This window comes from Zingiber officinale, chromosome 1B, assembly GCF_018446385.1.
Source record: "Zingiber officinale cultivar Zhangliang chromosome 1B, Zo_v1.1, whole genome shotgun sequence".
Lineage (NCBI taxonomy): Eukaryota > Viridiplantae > Streptophyta > Magnoliopsida > Zingiberales > Zingiberaceae > Zingiber > Zingiber officinale.
Genome location: NC_055986.1, coordinates 1972626 through 1987192, shown reverse-complemented (window position 1 = coordinate 1987192; position 14567 = coordinate 1972626). Strand labels below are relative to the sequence as shown.

At 40.9% G+C, this 14567-nt stretch overlaps 2 protein-coding genes and 1 long non-coding RNA gene across 3 annotated transcripts; 1 reads left to right on the top strand and 2 right to left on the bottom strand.

Moving 5' to 3' along the window:
* The first annotated feature begins 3365 nt into the window (after window positions 1-3365).
* LOC121990291 lies at window positions 3366-4184 on the top strand. Its single transcript, XR_006114650.1, has 3 exons — window positions 3366-3420; window positions 3953-4010; window positions 4116-4184. It is a non-coding gene; the product is annotated as an uncharacterized LOC121990291 (long non-coding RNA).
* A 6162-nt stretch (window positions 4185-10346) lies between these two features.
* Window positions 10347-12407, bottom strand: LOC122046548 (probable E3 ubiquitin-protein ligase ARI2). Its single transcript, XM_042607302.1, has one exon. It carries the CDS (start codon window positions 12276-12278, stop codon window positions 10728-10730), a length of 1551 nt encoding a protein of 516 aa, XP_042463236.1. The 5' UTR covers window positions 12279-12407; the 3' UTR covers window positions 10347-10727.
* A 1035-nt stretch (window positions 12408-13442) lies between these two features.
* Window positions 13443-14357, bottom strand: LOC121989403 (thaumatin-like protein). The gene has a single exon (XM_042543834.1). The coding sequence runs from the start codon at window positions 14308-14310 to the stop codon at window positions 13639-13641; it is 672 nt and encodes a 223-aa protein (XP_042399768.1). The 5' UTR covers window positions 14311-14357; the 3' UTR covers window positions 13443-13638.
* Between the last annotated feature and the right edge of the window lie 210 nt (window positions 14358-14567).

Genomic DNA, 14567 nt, shown 5'->3' with positions numbered 1-14567 from the left:
GATTTTCAGCAGGTGTCTGAAATTTCAAGTTTTTGGGAGTTGAGTTTAGGTTTCTAAAGGTTTGAAACTCTCCAAGACATTGTTGGTGCAATGGTCAAGGGGGAGTTGGCCTTTTGGGAGAGTTTTACCTATTAGTCAAGGAGGAGTTGACTTTTAGGGGGAGTTTTTACTCGTCGAAATTTTTGAGGATGAGTAATATGGGATTATCACTAAGTTAATTGTTGACTCTAGTGTCAAGGGGGAAATTAAGAGTTTCAATGAAAGGTATGGGACTTTCATTAGGAAGAAACCCTTGACCTTGATTCACTCTTTTTGATGTGTGTCAAAAAGGGAGAGAGTAGAAAGGAGAATGGAGAATGTCTAGAGAATGTTCAGGGAAGAACATTGGAAAACCTAAGTTAGGTTATCGAGTTAACCTAACTTGACTATGGGTTTGATTATGGGTTTTGTCAATAGGTTTTGTCAAACATCAAAAAGGGGGAGATTGTTGATGCAACCTTAGGTCAAGGTTGACCTGGTTGACTAGACTTGAGTTGACTGAACTCGAGTTGTGTTTTGATGTTTGACGAGTTATGTTTGACAATGTTTGTACCTTGATGTTTGACAAGGATACAAGCTTGGGAGATTGTGGGTGCAACCCGCGGTCAAGGTTGACCTGATTGACCCAAGGTGAGTTGACCTGACTCGGAAAAGTCCAAGCAGAGAGCTTGGCACGGGAAAAGTCCAAGTATGGAGACTTGGCACGGGAAAAGTCCAAGTATGGAGACTTGGCACGGAGAAGTCCAAGTATGGAAGCTTGGCACATGGGAAGTCGGAGAGGGCTCGGAAGCTCGTTCTCCGGACTGTGGTCAGAGAGGGCTCGGGAGCTCGTTCTCTGGACCGGATGTGGAAAAGTCCTGGTGAGTGAAGCCAGGCAGACGGGAAAGTCCTGGTGAGTGAAGCCAGGCAGTTACAAAGTCCTGGTGAGTGAAGCCAGGCAGATTGGAAATCCTGGTGAGTGAAGCCAGGTGAAAACCCTAGTGAGTGAAGCTAGGTGAAAGTCCTGGTGAGTGAAGTCGGGCAAGGGAAAATCCAGATGGATCAAGGGTGATCGGACATCTGCTGATGGGAAGTCCAAGTAGGTCATAGGATTGACCGGATACTTGGTACGGAGAGAAAAGTCTAAGTGGGTCAAAGGGATTGACCTGACACTTAGCGGGGAGTCCTAGCAGGTCAAGGGAGTGACTGGATGCTAGGCGCAATGTACCAACAGGTCAAGATTGACCGGATGTTGGTTTGGACTTGGTTTGGGCGAAAACCATGAGCTGGATCGATCTGGTGATCGATCCAGTGATACCGCGAATATTCTGATCGGTCTGGTGACCGATCAGTAATAGTAGCATACTGTGTGATAACTGATCGGTCTGGTGACCGATCAGGAGTCGATCAGAAGCCGAACAGGAGCGAGGCGCAAGAGGGGCTGATCGGTCTGGGGACCGATCAGGAAGTTCCCTGATCGGTCTGTGGACCGATCAGTAGGTTCCCTGATCGGTCCACAGACCGATCAGGGTACTAGCCGTTGCGACGCAACGGCTAGATTTCTTCTGTGCTTCTTTCTCCGCAGGTATAAAAGGAGGTTGAGAGCTTCTACATTGGCTTCCTTCTTCTTCTTCTTCTTCTTCTTCTTCCTTGGATTGAAGCTTCTGCTCCTATGCTCTGAGGTTCTGAGCTTTGTTGAGCTCGCTTCCGAAGCTTCGCGTGAGCTTCCAGTCGTCGATCAGCTGCTGCAGTTGGGTTGTGAAGTTGCTGCTTCATCGCCTCCGGTCGACAGAGAAGGCAAGCGAGTGTTGCATTCATATTGTTGTTTGTATTTGCTTCTTGCTTTCCTTGTACTCCTTTCTTGTTGTTACAAGTATTGTGGCGAGGTTTCTCCACCCACAAGGAGCATCTATTAGCCGGTTCTCCGGGGACTCATCCACCGACGGATTGATAGGCTTCGTCCACATTACGGACACGCCGAGGAGTAGGAGTTTATCTCCGAACCTCGTTACATCGGTTTGTTTGAGGTTTGTCTTCTTTCCCTTTCATTTCTGTGTTTATTTTCAGCTGCGCTAACACGTTTTGTAGAAAGAAACAACGATTTGGGGTCGGCTATTCACACCCCCCTCTCTAGCCTCCGTACGAAGGATCCTAACATCTATGATTGATGTCCATAGTGCGTTTCGAGGAAACAAGTTAAGTGTGTACCTTATTATATCCCGATTTTTTATCTAGTATCCTATTAGATGGAGTCCGTTGAGGATGTCCTTGATTCGAGCATAGAGCTGGCTCACGGTCTCAGCATCCTACATTTTAATATTAAATAAAGAATTAAGGAGTAGGGCGTCACTACAAGAAAAACCCTCATAGACATCGGTGGAACAACAACGGTTTTAAGCAAAAACCGATGTCTTTGAGTATTTTACACCGGTTTTTTCAAAAACCGATGTCTATGAGCGCAGATTTTCGCTCATAGACATCGATTTTTTAGCCGATGTCTATGAGCGCCTTTTTTTGTTAATAGACACCATTTTTAACAGCGGTTTTTAAAACCCGGTGTTAATGAACCAAAAATAATAATTTAATTTTTCCACCAGCTACACTTCACAAAGTTCCCTCCAAACCTAAACCAATATCGCACCCCTTCTCTCAGCCTAAACCTAAACCTAAACCTCCGACCATCTCTCTCAGCCTCATCTCCCTCTTCCCCTTCGATCCACGCCCCTTCCTTCTTCCCCTTCGATTAACGCCCCTTCCTGGATCGACGCCCTTTCCTCTCCCAGGATCAAAACCATCTGCTTCGGTCCTAAGCAAAATCGCAACATAAATCGTTCCCTCGTCCGATCCTCTCTTCCTCCTCCTCTTTCCTCTCTTCGCTCTTCCCGGCTAAGGTAGGGGCCGACGAGATCCGAACAGCGAGAGGACGCCCACGACCACCATGGCACGGTTGGTCGACAACGTGAGGGAATCCGAAGGAAGAGAGAACAACACCGAGATCCAGGAGCTAGTACACAGAAGGGGCATCGACTTACTTCCTCCTATCCCTCCCCTCTCGCTATCTCCCCTTCTGCGCCAGATCTACCTCTCCGGCAATCACGACCTTGCCTTCGTGGGCGCCCTTCCGATGGCTCCCCCTTTGCCGCCACCTGGAGCGGGAGCGGTGGTTCGAGGGGGAGGGGTACGAGGCGATGCATGTTCAAGGCAGGCGGTGGAGCGGCGACATGGGCGGCCGATTTAACCCTAAGAAAGACATGGCGTTTGAGGGTTCCATCTTCGACGCCGGGCCGATTTTTGAGTCCTATGGCGTAGCTCACGGATAGGCAGGTCGATTGCTCGATTTTTGAGTTGGCCATCATCATCATCTCCCTGTTGCTGGAGAAGGGACTTCATCATGTCGGGGAGGTGAGTCAGAGCTTTACTTTGTCTGATATGTGTTTGGGTATTTTTCTTGACAGGAAAGTTGCTCAGGAATTTAATTTTTTTACTATAATTTTTAAAGGAAAATTATGAGGCGTTTGTCTCAATCTTGATCTATGTATGTATGTATTGGGAAAAAAAATCTAAACTATCTTGATCAGGATGAACTTGGTTTGCGAATACAAAAAGTTGTTTTGCTTTGTTGTTTCTTTGGGAGTTATCAGTAACATCAAGAAATTAAATGAAGCAAAAGCGGTTTCTTTACGAGTTATTAGTCATGTTTCACGAGGAAGCATGGTTTTATAAATTCTCAGTTTATATCTTAAAGATTAATCATCTTTCAGTTTCTGGAATGTCTGGGGCTGCAAGTGAGAAATTGTCCTAATAATTTCATACTTCATATCCTTGAATGGCTTATCTTTTTCCTAGCTTGGAATTATGCTACTCCATCTTGTCCTGCATCAGCATCATTTTCTCATATGACTGACAGTTACATCTACTTTGACTTCGTTGTCAGTGGTTTATCAAGAGGCAAAAGAGAACTCTTTTTGAAGTTCTTGAGAAGGTGAAAGCCGGTAAAACCAGAAAGTTCATACCTAAATTGGAGCACTCTTTCGACGTGCATGGTATCCGGAATAGATGAATTACTATAACTCTGTGATCCATTGTGGTTTTCGCAGAGTTGATGATTCTCGGCTTCATCTCCTTGCTGTTGACGTTTAGTCAGGATCAGATCGCGAAAATCTGCGTGCCAAAGGTAGTTGCAGATTCTATGCTGCCATGTCGCCCTGATGCAGAGTCAACTGGCGGAAATAAAAGGCGGCTGCTCGCGCTGGTGCTGACGGAGTCACACCTGAAGCGCAGGATTTTAGCTGCTGGTGGTTCAGTGGTTGAATGCCCCCCAGTGAGTAGTGCACAGCAACTTCCAATTCTCTGATTGTTTGGTTGAAAACAATCTATTGTAAACAAAATCTAAGAAGCTTTCACTAAAATGTTCAGTTGCGATCACTTGTAGGAAAAGGAGCAACTGATTACTACCACAGGCTTGCACCAGTTGCACATTCTGATCTTCTTTTTGGCTGTGTTTCATGTGGTAAATAGTGCTCTTATAATGGTCCTTGGAAGAGCAAAGGTGAATATGCAGTGACAGAGTAGTGGATTACATTATGTATCATTCTGAATAATTCCATAGCATTGCCTGTGGATGATTTAGTTTAGCTGTTGCAGTATCCACTTTGCATTGATAATCTTCTCTTGGGCAGATACACAGATGGAAGGACTGGGAAAAGGATACGACATCGGCTGAGTATGACTTCACGACTGGTATATATATGTTCACTATTCTTTGTTGTATTGTTGCAAGTCCATAAGTCATCATTCCATCAGACTTTGCCATCAACGCTAACAATTTCCATTTTACATGCATGAGTTTGTTGTTACGAGATCACAAAACTAGATAATTATTTTGGCAGGTCGATTGCTTGAACAATCATCCTACTACTATTTGCTTTCCATCCCACCAATGTTACGCAAGTATGGTTTTCATCTTGTTTTGTCTGGAAACCGTTACTACATTTCTGATCAGGTATTCGATTGCATGTCAAATTTATCTTCATATTGAAACTTGTGTCTCAGATATTTAAAGCATGTTCAAAATTTTATGTGCTAATTGTAAAACATTCATTCTGTAAAATGTAGAGACAACATGTGATTCGAGCTTACAGGAATGCACTCTTCGTTTACAAAGAAAATGGTTGGAGTTATATATCTAATCATGTTCACTAGAAGGTTCTCTATGCTTTGTTTGTATATTTGTGCATTTATCTTTGATGCTTTTCACCTTATCTCCTTCCATTTACTTACATGGTATTCTTTTATTGGAGTTCTTGATTTGGCTATCAAGCATATGCTGGAGGTTTTGGCTTGCAGTCATCTGTCCCTAGCCACACAAAATGCATTCCTTAATGAATTTTCCCATGTTGTCCAGGTACTTCTATAGATTCTTCCTCATGATATTTTTGTTTAGTAGTTCGTAAATCTTAAAATCTTGCTATACCTTGATTCATCAGAGCATGGGAATGAAATTTGAGGTTTACAATCTTCGACTACCTGTTATCAATATGGCCTCACTCAAAGTATTTTATTAAGATTTTCGAACTTACGCATCACCTTCAGATTTAAGTTAGTTGCTTGATTTTCATTGTCTTTGAAGGACTACTGTTATTATATATTTTCCTGGTTTCTTGTCATGGTTATTCCTTATCCTCTCTCCTTTATGTACTTTCTTTTGCTTTAGATGCTAGAACAAAAAGCAAACTAATGCTTTGATTGAGGTTATGAAAATTCATAATTTTTTGTGCTCTAGAGACAAATTAATTCTTAGCGATGGATTTGGGTTCAATTCCATCAATAAGAAAAATGAAAAACAGTACTAGACATGATTTTGTTTAAAAATTCATGCGGGCTATGAAGAATGCTCCTAAACAAGGAGACAACAACGTTAAACAAACATGTTAACAACATTTAACATCAAAATAGTGTTGTAAATACAGAAATTGATTTTCCTCATTATTATTCTTCTTCTCTGAACTTGGGATAAAAGCTACTGAGGTTCCTACACAATTAGGAGACTTTGCAAAACCAAAGTAACTAATTTATTAGGTTGAAATGATAGATAGATGAGTGATCTCAGTCTTGGCATGACTAACATTTTTTTTTTTTAATGTTTGAAACCTTTCATTTTGTTTTGTATGGTTCTCTCTAAGAGCATGGACCTAGTTATCTTTTGACAGCTGAATATGATTCTTTTACTTCATTTGTAACTGCAAATTCAACTTTCTGATACCTTGTGAACCACTGAAGATCCTTATTGCAAGCATTGAAGTAAGCATTGATATGGTTGAGATAAATGATGAATATGTCTCTTTTTAAGCATTCAAATTAGTCATCTTGTTACCTGGTGCTCTTACTACTTTTTCAACTATGATTTTTGGTCTTGGTTTACTAATATATTATTTATGTGTTTTTACAGTTTACAAATCTCAAGTACTCCAGAGTTGAAATTGATGAAGTGCGGTTCGAGTGGGTTGAATGCATGCTAGATTACATTTGAAGTGTGATGTGTTGTTAAAAGACTACCTTGATTATGATATATATTAGCTTTTGATGTAAAAAGAATGTTTGTGTATTTTATGGATACTGTTGTAAGAAGAATATTTATGTAATTTGTGAATATTTGTATATTTTATGGATAATGTTGAATGAAGAATATTTGTGTAATTTGTGAATATTTGTGTATTTTTTTTTAACTATTTCGGAAATCAAATTTGTACTGTTAAAAAATATTGATATTACATCGGTTTCCCACCGCTGTAAAACCGGTGTTATTAACTAATATTACATCGGTTTTACACCGTTGATGAAACGATATCGTTAAGTGATACTACACCGATTAATAACCGATTCGAAGACCGGTGTCGTTAAGTGATACTACACCGGTTTTAACCCGATGTCTAAAATGGCAGACTTTTAACATCGGCTTCATAGACATCGGTCGAAAATGAAATAGACACCGGTGGAAAACCGATGTCTATGAAGGTTTTTGTTGTAGTGCGTGTTTCGTTACCTTTGAATTGGGAGTGTAGGATCGGAAATTCGCTAGAAAAGGGAGGGGGGGGTGAATAGCCATCGTCGAAAATTCGATTTAAAATAGATACGCAATAGAAGAATAAGAAACAATGCTAACAAGACCAAGTTTTTACTTGATTCGGAGCCTTCGATGACTCCTACTCTAAGGTTCACACTCGTTGAATGTTTTCGTTGAGCAATCCACTAATAGTTCGAAATGGTTACAAATTGCAAGTACACAAACTATAAAACAATGTTACCGACAATAAAATGAAAAGAATCTTGATCGTCGGTTGTCGGAGGAGTTTCACAGCATCACAAGAGATTTTTCAGAGCACCAAGCAGAAGTGAGAGTCGTTGAAGTTGTTGTTTTGAAGCTCCTAGTCGAAGGTCTTTAAATAGGTTCATTCTGGGCGCCAGGAACCCCTCTTAGCACCTAGAACATGTGGCTCAACCAATCGACGTGCTCCACATCAGCTTTTGGATTAATTTTCGGGTCCGAGCGCCTGGACCGAGTCCGAGCGCCCGGACCACCTGGACGCCCATGGCCCTGCCCAGGTGAGCCTGGTCCAGGCGCCCGAACCCTATTCTTTAGCTTCTCCTCCTTTAAGAAAAGGTTAGTCCAAGCAATCGACAAATATATTTTACCCTATAAAACAGAATTAGCACAACACAATAAATTATGAGTAGTAATTAGATCTTGTCTCCCCGAGACCATGATCTAGTCAATGACTCAGCTTAGGTTTTCCAAATGGACCTAAGCTGGACCGATACTTACAGTTCTCTCAACGGAGAGCGCATCCTCATTGGATTTTTTTCCAATTATTTACCTTCACTTACCAACTACAACTACTTGACATGCATATGATCCATCAAACCTTCCCGTCACTTGATATGCCTTTGATCCATCAAATCTTTTCGTCAGTTCTCAGGTCTGAGTGCGCATAGGAACTGAGAGTGCGCGTAGGAACTGACGAAAGCTCCCCGCATAGTGAGAAGTCTCGCTCAACAATTAAGCCGTCGTCGCGAGCACGTCATCTGTCCCGTTTCAAACAATATCAGACACAATTAATTTAATTATTAATTAATCAAACAAAATAGTTGAAAGACTCGCATGGATCAGCAAAAAAAAATTCAAACGCTTAATTAAACGCGCCTTGACTAGAGAAAAACTTGCATGGTTCGTTGAAAATTGCTTAATTAAACGTACATGAATAGAAATTTCAAAGGAAGTAGAGAAGAGAAATAGACTGGTGGGAAGTAATAAAAGGATAAGTCTTAATTATCTTATTTAAAAATTTTACATTAAATTTTAAATAGAATAGACCTATTCATTTTCTAAATTTAATATTTATATTCCTTAAATATTATAGAGAGAAAAATAAAAAATTATATATATTTAAATTTAATAAAATAATTGTTTACCTTAAATTATACATTTTCTAAACCTTAAATCCACAAATCGTGACAACGTTTGGATGAATGTCAGAGGCGACGACTTATTCGTCCTCGCATTGTGGAAAAACGCTAGATTTTTAATAGACAGCGAAATTTCTACGATTACTCAAAAAATGTTCATTGTATTCTGTTACGATATTTATAAGCATATAATAATGCCTGATTAATATCAATTACTTTTAATCGATAAAATTTTATAATTGGTTTATTCCAACAATAATAATTATTTAAGTTAACATCATAATGACGTTGAATAATTATCTTTTTACACTATGACAATTATCTCAGATGTTGAATTTGATTGTAAGTCTACATAAGCATTTAAATAACGTTTTAGTGAAGCTGAAGATTGATATTCACACCTTCTCGGATAAAAAAAAAAATTAATCTTCACACCTTTTGTTAACATATATAGATGAGAGATTCTCTCATGCGCTCACCCATAGATACGGAGTGCAAATCAAAGGCTCGAATTGTCTGGCGGAAACCCTATGAAAGAGTTGATTAGGACAATCATATCTATCTTTTCCTCCTCGTCCTCCTCCATGACCAATGCTACGTCGTTGAGTGGCAAGTGTCGTCGAAGCCTCGGATCTTCTTATGGTAACCTCTCCTCTACTTTGATCTTCAATTGTCACTTTCTTTTCCAGATTAACAATTCAATTTTTTTAACCCTATAATGGTGTATTTTTGTTTTTTTTTTATGTGTTCATTTGTTTCTAGATTGGCAATTGCCTCTTGACTTAGAGCTTGACTTGGTTTTTTGGCATGTGCTCGAAACTGAAATGAAATCCTTGAAAATCATTACTTCTGGCTTCATATTTTATTAAAATCCCTATTTTTTTTCATGGAGTCATCACTCACTAATTAGAGATCCCTATACCTCTTGAATTCCTTAAATTGGTCAGTGAGTAGTTCTCAAATAGGGATTTGTGTGGAAGGACACTGGTAAAGATTGATTTTTTAAAAGATTATTATTTATTTAAAAAATGTTGAAATCAAATTGAATAGTGAACTAAGTGTTAAAACTCTAAAATCATGTTATTATATATATTCATCGCTTGCATGGTAATCTAAGGCATACCAAGGAAGTGAAGAACCTCGACGGAAAGAAAGTGGGATACAAAGTTCACTTTGGAGGAGATCGTGAAAGCAAATAAGAACTTCCCCTAGGCTAAAGGTTGGGCAACTGGGGTTTGGGATAGTTTACATGGGGATGCTCGATGACTGAAGATAGATCCTCTGGTCCATTTTTTTTCATAGTTTTCTTTTGATCCCCTTCATAATTATGGGCGGATCAAGACTGGAATCCAACCACAATTGATTATAATTCAAGGGCGGAGCATCGCTTTAGGCTACTCGGGCTGTAGCCCAAGTAGCCAATGCAGTCAAGAAGAAAAATTCTGAAGTTTACCTTGAGAAAAAGAAAAAACACAAAAGAAGGGAGCAGCCCGGGTGACGACGTCGGCGTAGTCCACAGCCCGGATAGATCACCCGGGTTGGCTCCGCTAATGATGTGATTCCTACTTGGGTTCACATTTCCATCCAGATTATAGTTTGGATCGGGACAGACGGTCACAGGTCGCCCTGACAGCCCGCCCACTGCCAATGGCCTCCGGCCGCCTACTCTAAATCAAACTATAATCTGAATAGAAATGTGAATCTAGAGAAAGATCATAATCAATTACGTCGGAATTCCAACGACAAATACAAAAAGAATCAAGAGAAAATCATAGGGAAATGGACAAGAGGATCTACACTCCGATGAGACTGTGATTGTAATTAAGCGTGCCAAAAAGGTTAAAAGATTCCTTCCAACATTTTAGTTCCATGGCCAACCTAAGATAAATATGGAAATTAAAATTTGGTGATTGGTACAGACCATTTATGACAGCCATTTAAGTATGAAATTATATAGTGAGATTAAAGGAAAGATATTAACGCAGCGAAAATGGAATTTCTCTAATGACTACAAAACCTTCTGACAGAATCTAACAAAAAAAAAATAAATATCATTAACCTAATAGATTAAATTATTTTTTTATGTTGGCTTATGTATGCCGATCTGAAACGGACATTAATGACTGACTGGAAACTGCTCACACGGTAAGACTGCCCATTGATTGCCAGCTTTAGAACACTTCGATGGGTCTTGAGTTGGAATAAGCAGCAAATGATTCTGGAAAAATCAATCTTCATGTGTAAGATCAAAAATTGGGTTTATACGGAGCTATGCAGTGACTTTCTCGGTGAAGTGAATACAAGAGGTCATTCTCAATGCACTGGTACATTTGTCTGCAAAGCCTGTCGACGACGCTAGAAAGATTTGTAACGTGCTGCATTATGCACGCGACCTCATCATCCGAAAAGCTTGGAAAATCCAACTCCAGGAACCTAGATAGCTGCTCGACATTCGATTCTAGCTGTTGCTGCTGGTCCTCGAACAAATTCTTCTTCAGCTTTCGCTCCTCTGCTGTCATCTCACCCTTAAAGAGCTCATCCCCGAACATGCAGAATGCAAATGGATACGAATACGAAAGCACCCGTCTTGATCTGAACAGCCTATTCACTCCATTCGTCAACCAACCGTAGTCTCTGATTATAGATTGCTTCTCTTCTGAAATGGAAATCTTCTTCCGAACGGTCTCCAGGAGTTTGCTCTCCTGCTTGAGAGAATCGGAATGAGTCTTGTACCTTCTATAATAGTGCCTATAACGGTATGAGTCACGCTTTTCGAGCTCAGTCTTCTTCATCTGGTCTTCTTCGAAGCGAGCACAACAGTGACCAGCGATGGTAGACCACGTATGTTCTCTTCCCGTAGCCCCGCCGCAGGACCAACAAAATGGTTGCCCGCAGATGCATTTAACGAGATTGCAACCGCCGTTCTTTGCCACGGGTTTGTGGCACTTTGGACAAGGCGTTGTGTTTACTGCTATCCAATTGGCAGTTTCTGATCCGTCCCTGCATTTCTTGATCCAGAGCTCCCACATCGGGCACGAACAAGGCGAATGCGCCTCCGACGAACAACTGAAACAGAACCGTAGACCGCATGCGCATTCAACCTCGCAGTAAACATCCCCATCGACGCGTATAGCATTTCCACAGTGCGGAACGCTGGGGCACCATTTGACCTTATCATTGTCTTCGATGTATGATTCGAGTAGGAACCTATCGAAACGATCGGCGATATCCGGGCACCTTGCGCCGACCAAATTCCTTACGATTGCCTCATCGCATACAGCGCTGCACTCGGGCGCCATGCATCTGATGCGGCGGCTCTGTCCGTCGTTTATCTTCACTATGAAATGCTCGGTCCAACAATCATTGCAGAAAGAATGCCCGCAGTTCGTCTCAAAGATTGCATCTGTGGGAATGGTCTCGAAGCAGACATTACAGGTGAGAGGATTCGCTGGAGTGGACAAACCTTCGTTACCGACGGCCGCGAGTACTCCCGCTTCCGAGAACAATCGGTCCGGCCCCTTTTCATCTAGGGATTCGAAGATCCGCCCGGCATCCCAGCGGTAATGGATAAGAAGGGTCCTCGCGTGCTGCTCTTTAACGGCCAGCACCTCCATCACGTTCCGCAAATCCTCTTTCTGCGCTGCCAGGAGGGACTCTTTTGTGATAACCGACGATCGTGACCAGTGGCCTTCTTCCTCGCCGTCGCCTTCGAGGCGCTGGAGGATAGCGTCTTCCTGATAGGTGAGGTCGCAATCCTCGACATCGGTCGACCGAGGGCAGTCCTCGTCGTCTTCCATGCGGGGGATCGACGGCGAATCGGAGGAAGACGGTGGGATCGGATGGAATCGGGAAGAAATTGATTGAATTGGGGAACGGGAGAGGAGCGGCGAGGGGTAGGGCAGCGGATCGTGTTACAAGTTTACAGGATGAGTGTCCTATTCAATAAAAAAATAAGGTAAATTTACCAGCAGCCCCAATCATAAATTCAATTTTACACACAATTTACACTAACTTACTTAATTGTCCCTGATATTTTCAAATATAAAAAATCTAAAAATGAGTATAATTTTTCTTAAATTTAGCACATTAAATTAGAATTCAGTATATTTTCTATCAAATTGAGCACGACTCTTTTTTCACTTTAATTAGATGAAAAATATACTAGATTTTCTTTAAATGATACACAATTAGATAGAAAATACTATAGATTTTCTTTGAATTATGATGAATTTAGAAAGAATTATATTAAGTATGAAAAAAATGTCATGTTCAATTTGATAGAAAATATACTGGAATCTAGTTTAAAATACTGAATTTAAGAGAAATTATACTTATTTTTAGATTTTTTTTTACTTAAAAAATATGAGGGGCCAATTTTAATAGAAATATACTGGATTCTTATTTAAAGTGTTGAATTTTAATAGAAATATACTGGATTCTAGTTTAAAGTATTTAAGAGTAATTATATTCATTTTTGGACTTTTTATACTTAAAAAATCTGAAGGACAATTGGGTAATGATATTTGCATCAGGGAGTTGAAGCAAATGAAACTTTGCATGAAGAAAGAGTGAAAACAATGTTTTTTAAACATAGGGACTGCATTCAAAGTTAAAGTTGTGATTGAAGATTTTTCTCTAATTTATCGAAAAAAAATAAATAGAAATTTTAATTAATTTATTCTTTACCAAAAATAACGAGATCTTTTTAATGGAATTTTTAATTAAACTATTCTTTACCAACGTAACGAATCTTTTTAGTATTAACTATCTTAATAAGATTTTTCTAGACAAATAAATATTTTTTAAAGTTATGAATAAATTCCAAAAAGAGAAGTTATAACCCTGAGTTTCCCTTCGTTATAAATTGAAGTCCTGATTCGTATAACTGATATTTCATCGTCATAAAATTTTAAACATGATTAAATGCTATGAATTTAATTAGGTATGATTTATACATGTTATTTATTTATTGATATGATATTTATGGCGATATAATGATTATTTCTTGATGGATACAAGTACAAGCGTGAACATATATACCTCACGCCGTTATTTTAGCACAGTCTGTGTTCTTCTCCATGACGATAGAAACGTGTCGAATTAGATCCTTGAAAATCTTATTGTCTTTTATATATATATACTCATGCATCATGTCGATCAAGGGCAGAAGGTGACTCTGTAGTTGGTGCCGCCAGGGCAGGTAAACGTGCTGGTCTGATCGTCCTGCGGGTAGCTGTAGGCGTCCGGGCAGCGCGTCTTGAAGAACCTTGAAAAATCCGTGGGCCCGCAAGGCCCATTGTTGCAGCAGTACTGCTGCGTCCCGAACACGGTGCAGGGGTCGTTGCAGCCCCCCGGCGCCCTCAGCTGCGCCGGGCACTCCCCCACGATGTTGGCGGCGCACCGGATCCCTCGGCACCCGCCGGTGGTGGGGCTGAAGTCTATCCCCACGTTGTAGCCGGCCACGTTGGAGATGTCGATGAAGTCGAGGTTGTTGAACTGGTTGAGGGAGAACTCGGCGAGGGTGTTGGGCGCCCGGCCGTAGCCCTGGCACTGCAGCATCCCGCAGTCGCCAGTCTGGCAGCCTCTGCCGTCGGAGGAGCACCCAGTGCGGGCCCATATGCGGCCGCCAGTGGAGCCGGCGTTGATGTTGATGGTCCACGACTGTCCCGGGTTCAGCTGGTTACCGCTGCCTGTCTGGGGGCCGGTGGTGGCCCATGCGGCCCAAACGGTGAAAGAGCAGCTGTTGACGATCTGGAAGGTGGCGGCGTTGGCGGAGAGAGGGAGGAGGAAGAGGAAGAAACAGAGCAGGGCGTTGATTGATGTAGCCATTGTGGACTACGTAGTCTATCGCTCAAGCTTGTGGTACTTCACTGTGGCAATGGGGAATTTATAGAGATGGAAGTGGCAATTAATATATTAATTTATCAATTTATAAATAAATGAATAAAATTTAAAGAAATTATTATAAAAAGAATTAAATACTAAGCATTGACTCAAGAAAGACTTGTAAATGCGAAAAAAAAAATCAGAGGGAATATGGAAGAGAAATAGATTTGTGGAAAATAAGAGAAATTGTGATGGCCACG

What these genes read in the sequence shown, in the direction of transcription:
- LOC122046548 (XM_042607302.1), bottom strand. Translation starts at nt 12,278, where the DNA reads ATGGAAGACGACGAGGACTGCCCTCGGTCGACCGATGTCGAGGATTGC.
- LOC121989403 (XM_042543834.1), bottom strand. Translation starts at nt 14,310, where the DNA reads ATGGCTACATCAATCAACGCCCTGCTCTGTTTCTTCCTCTTCCTCCTC.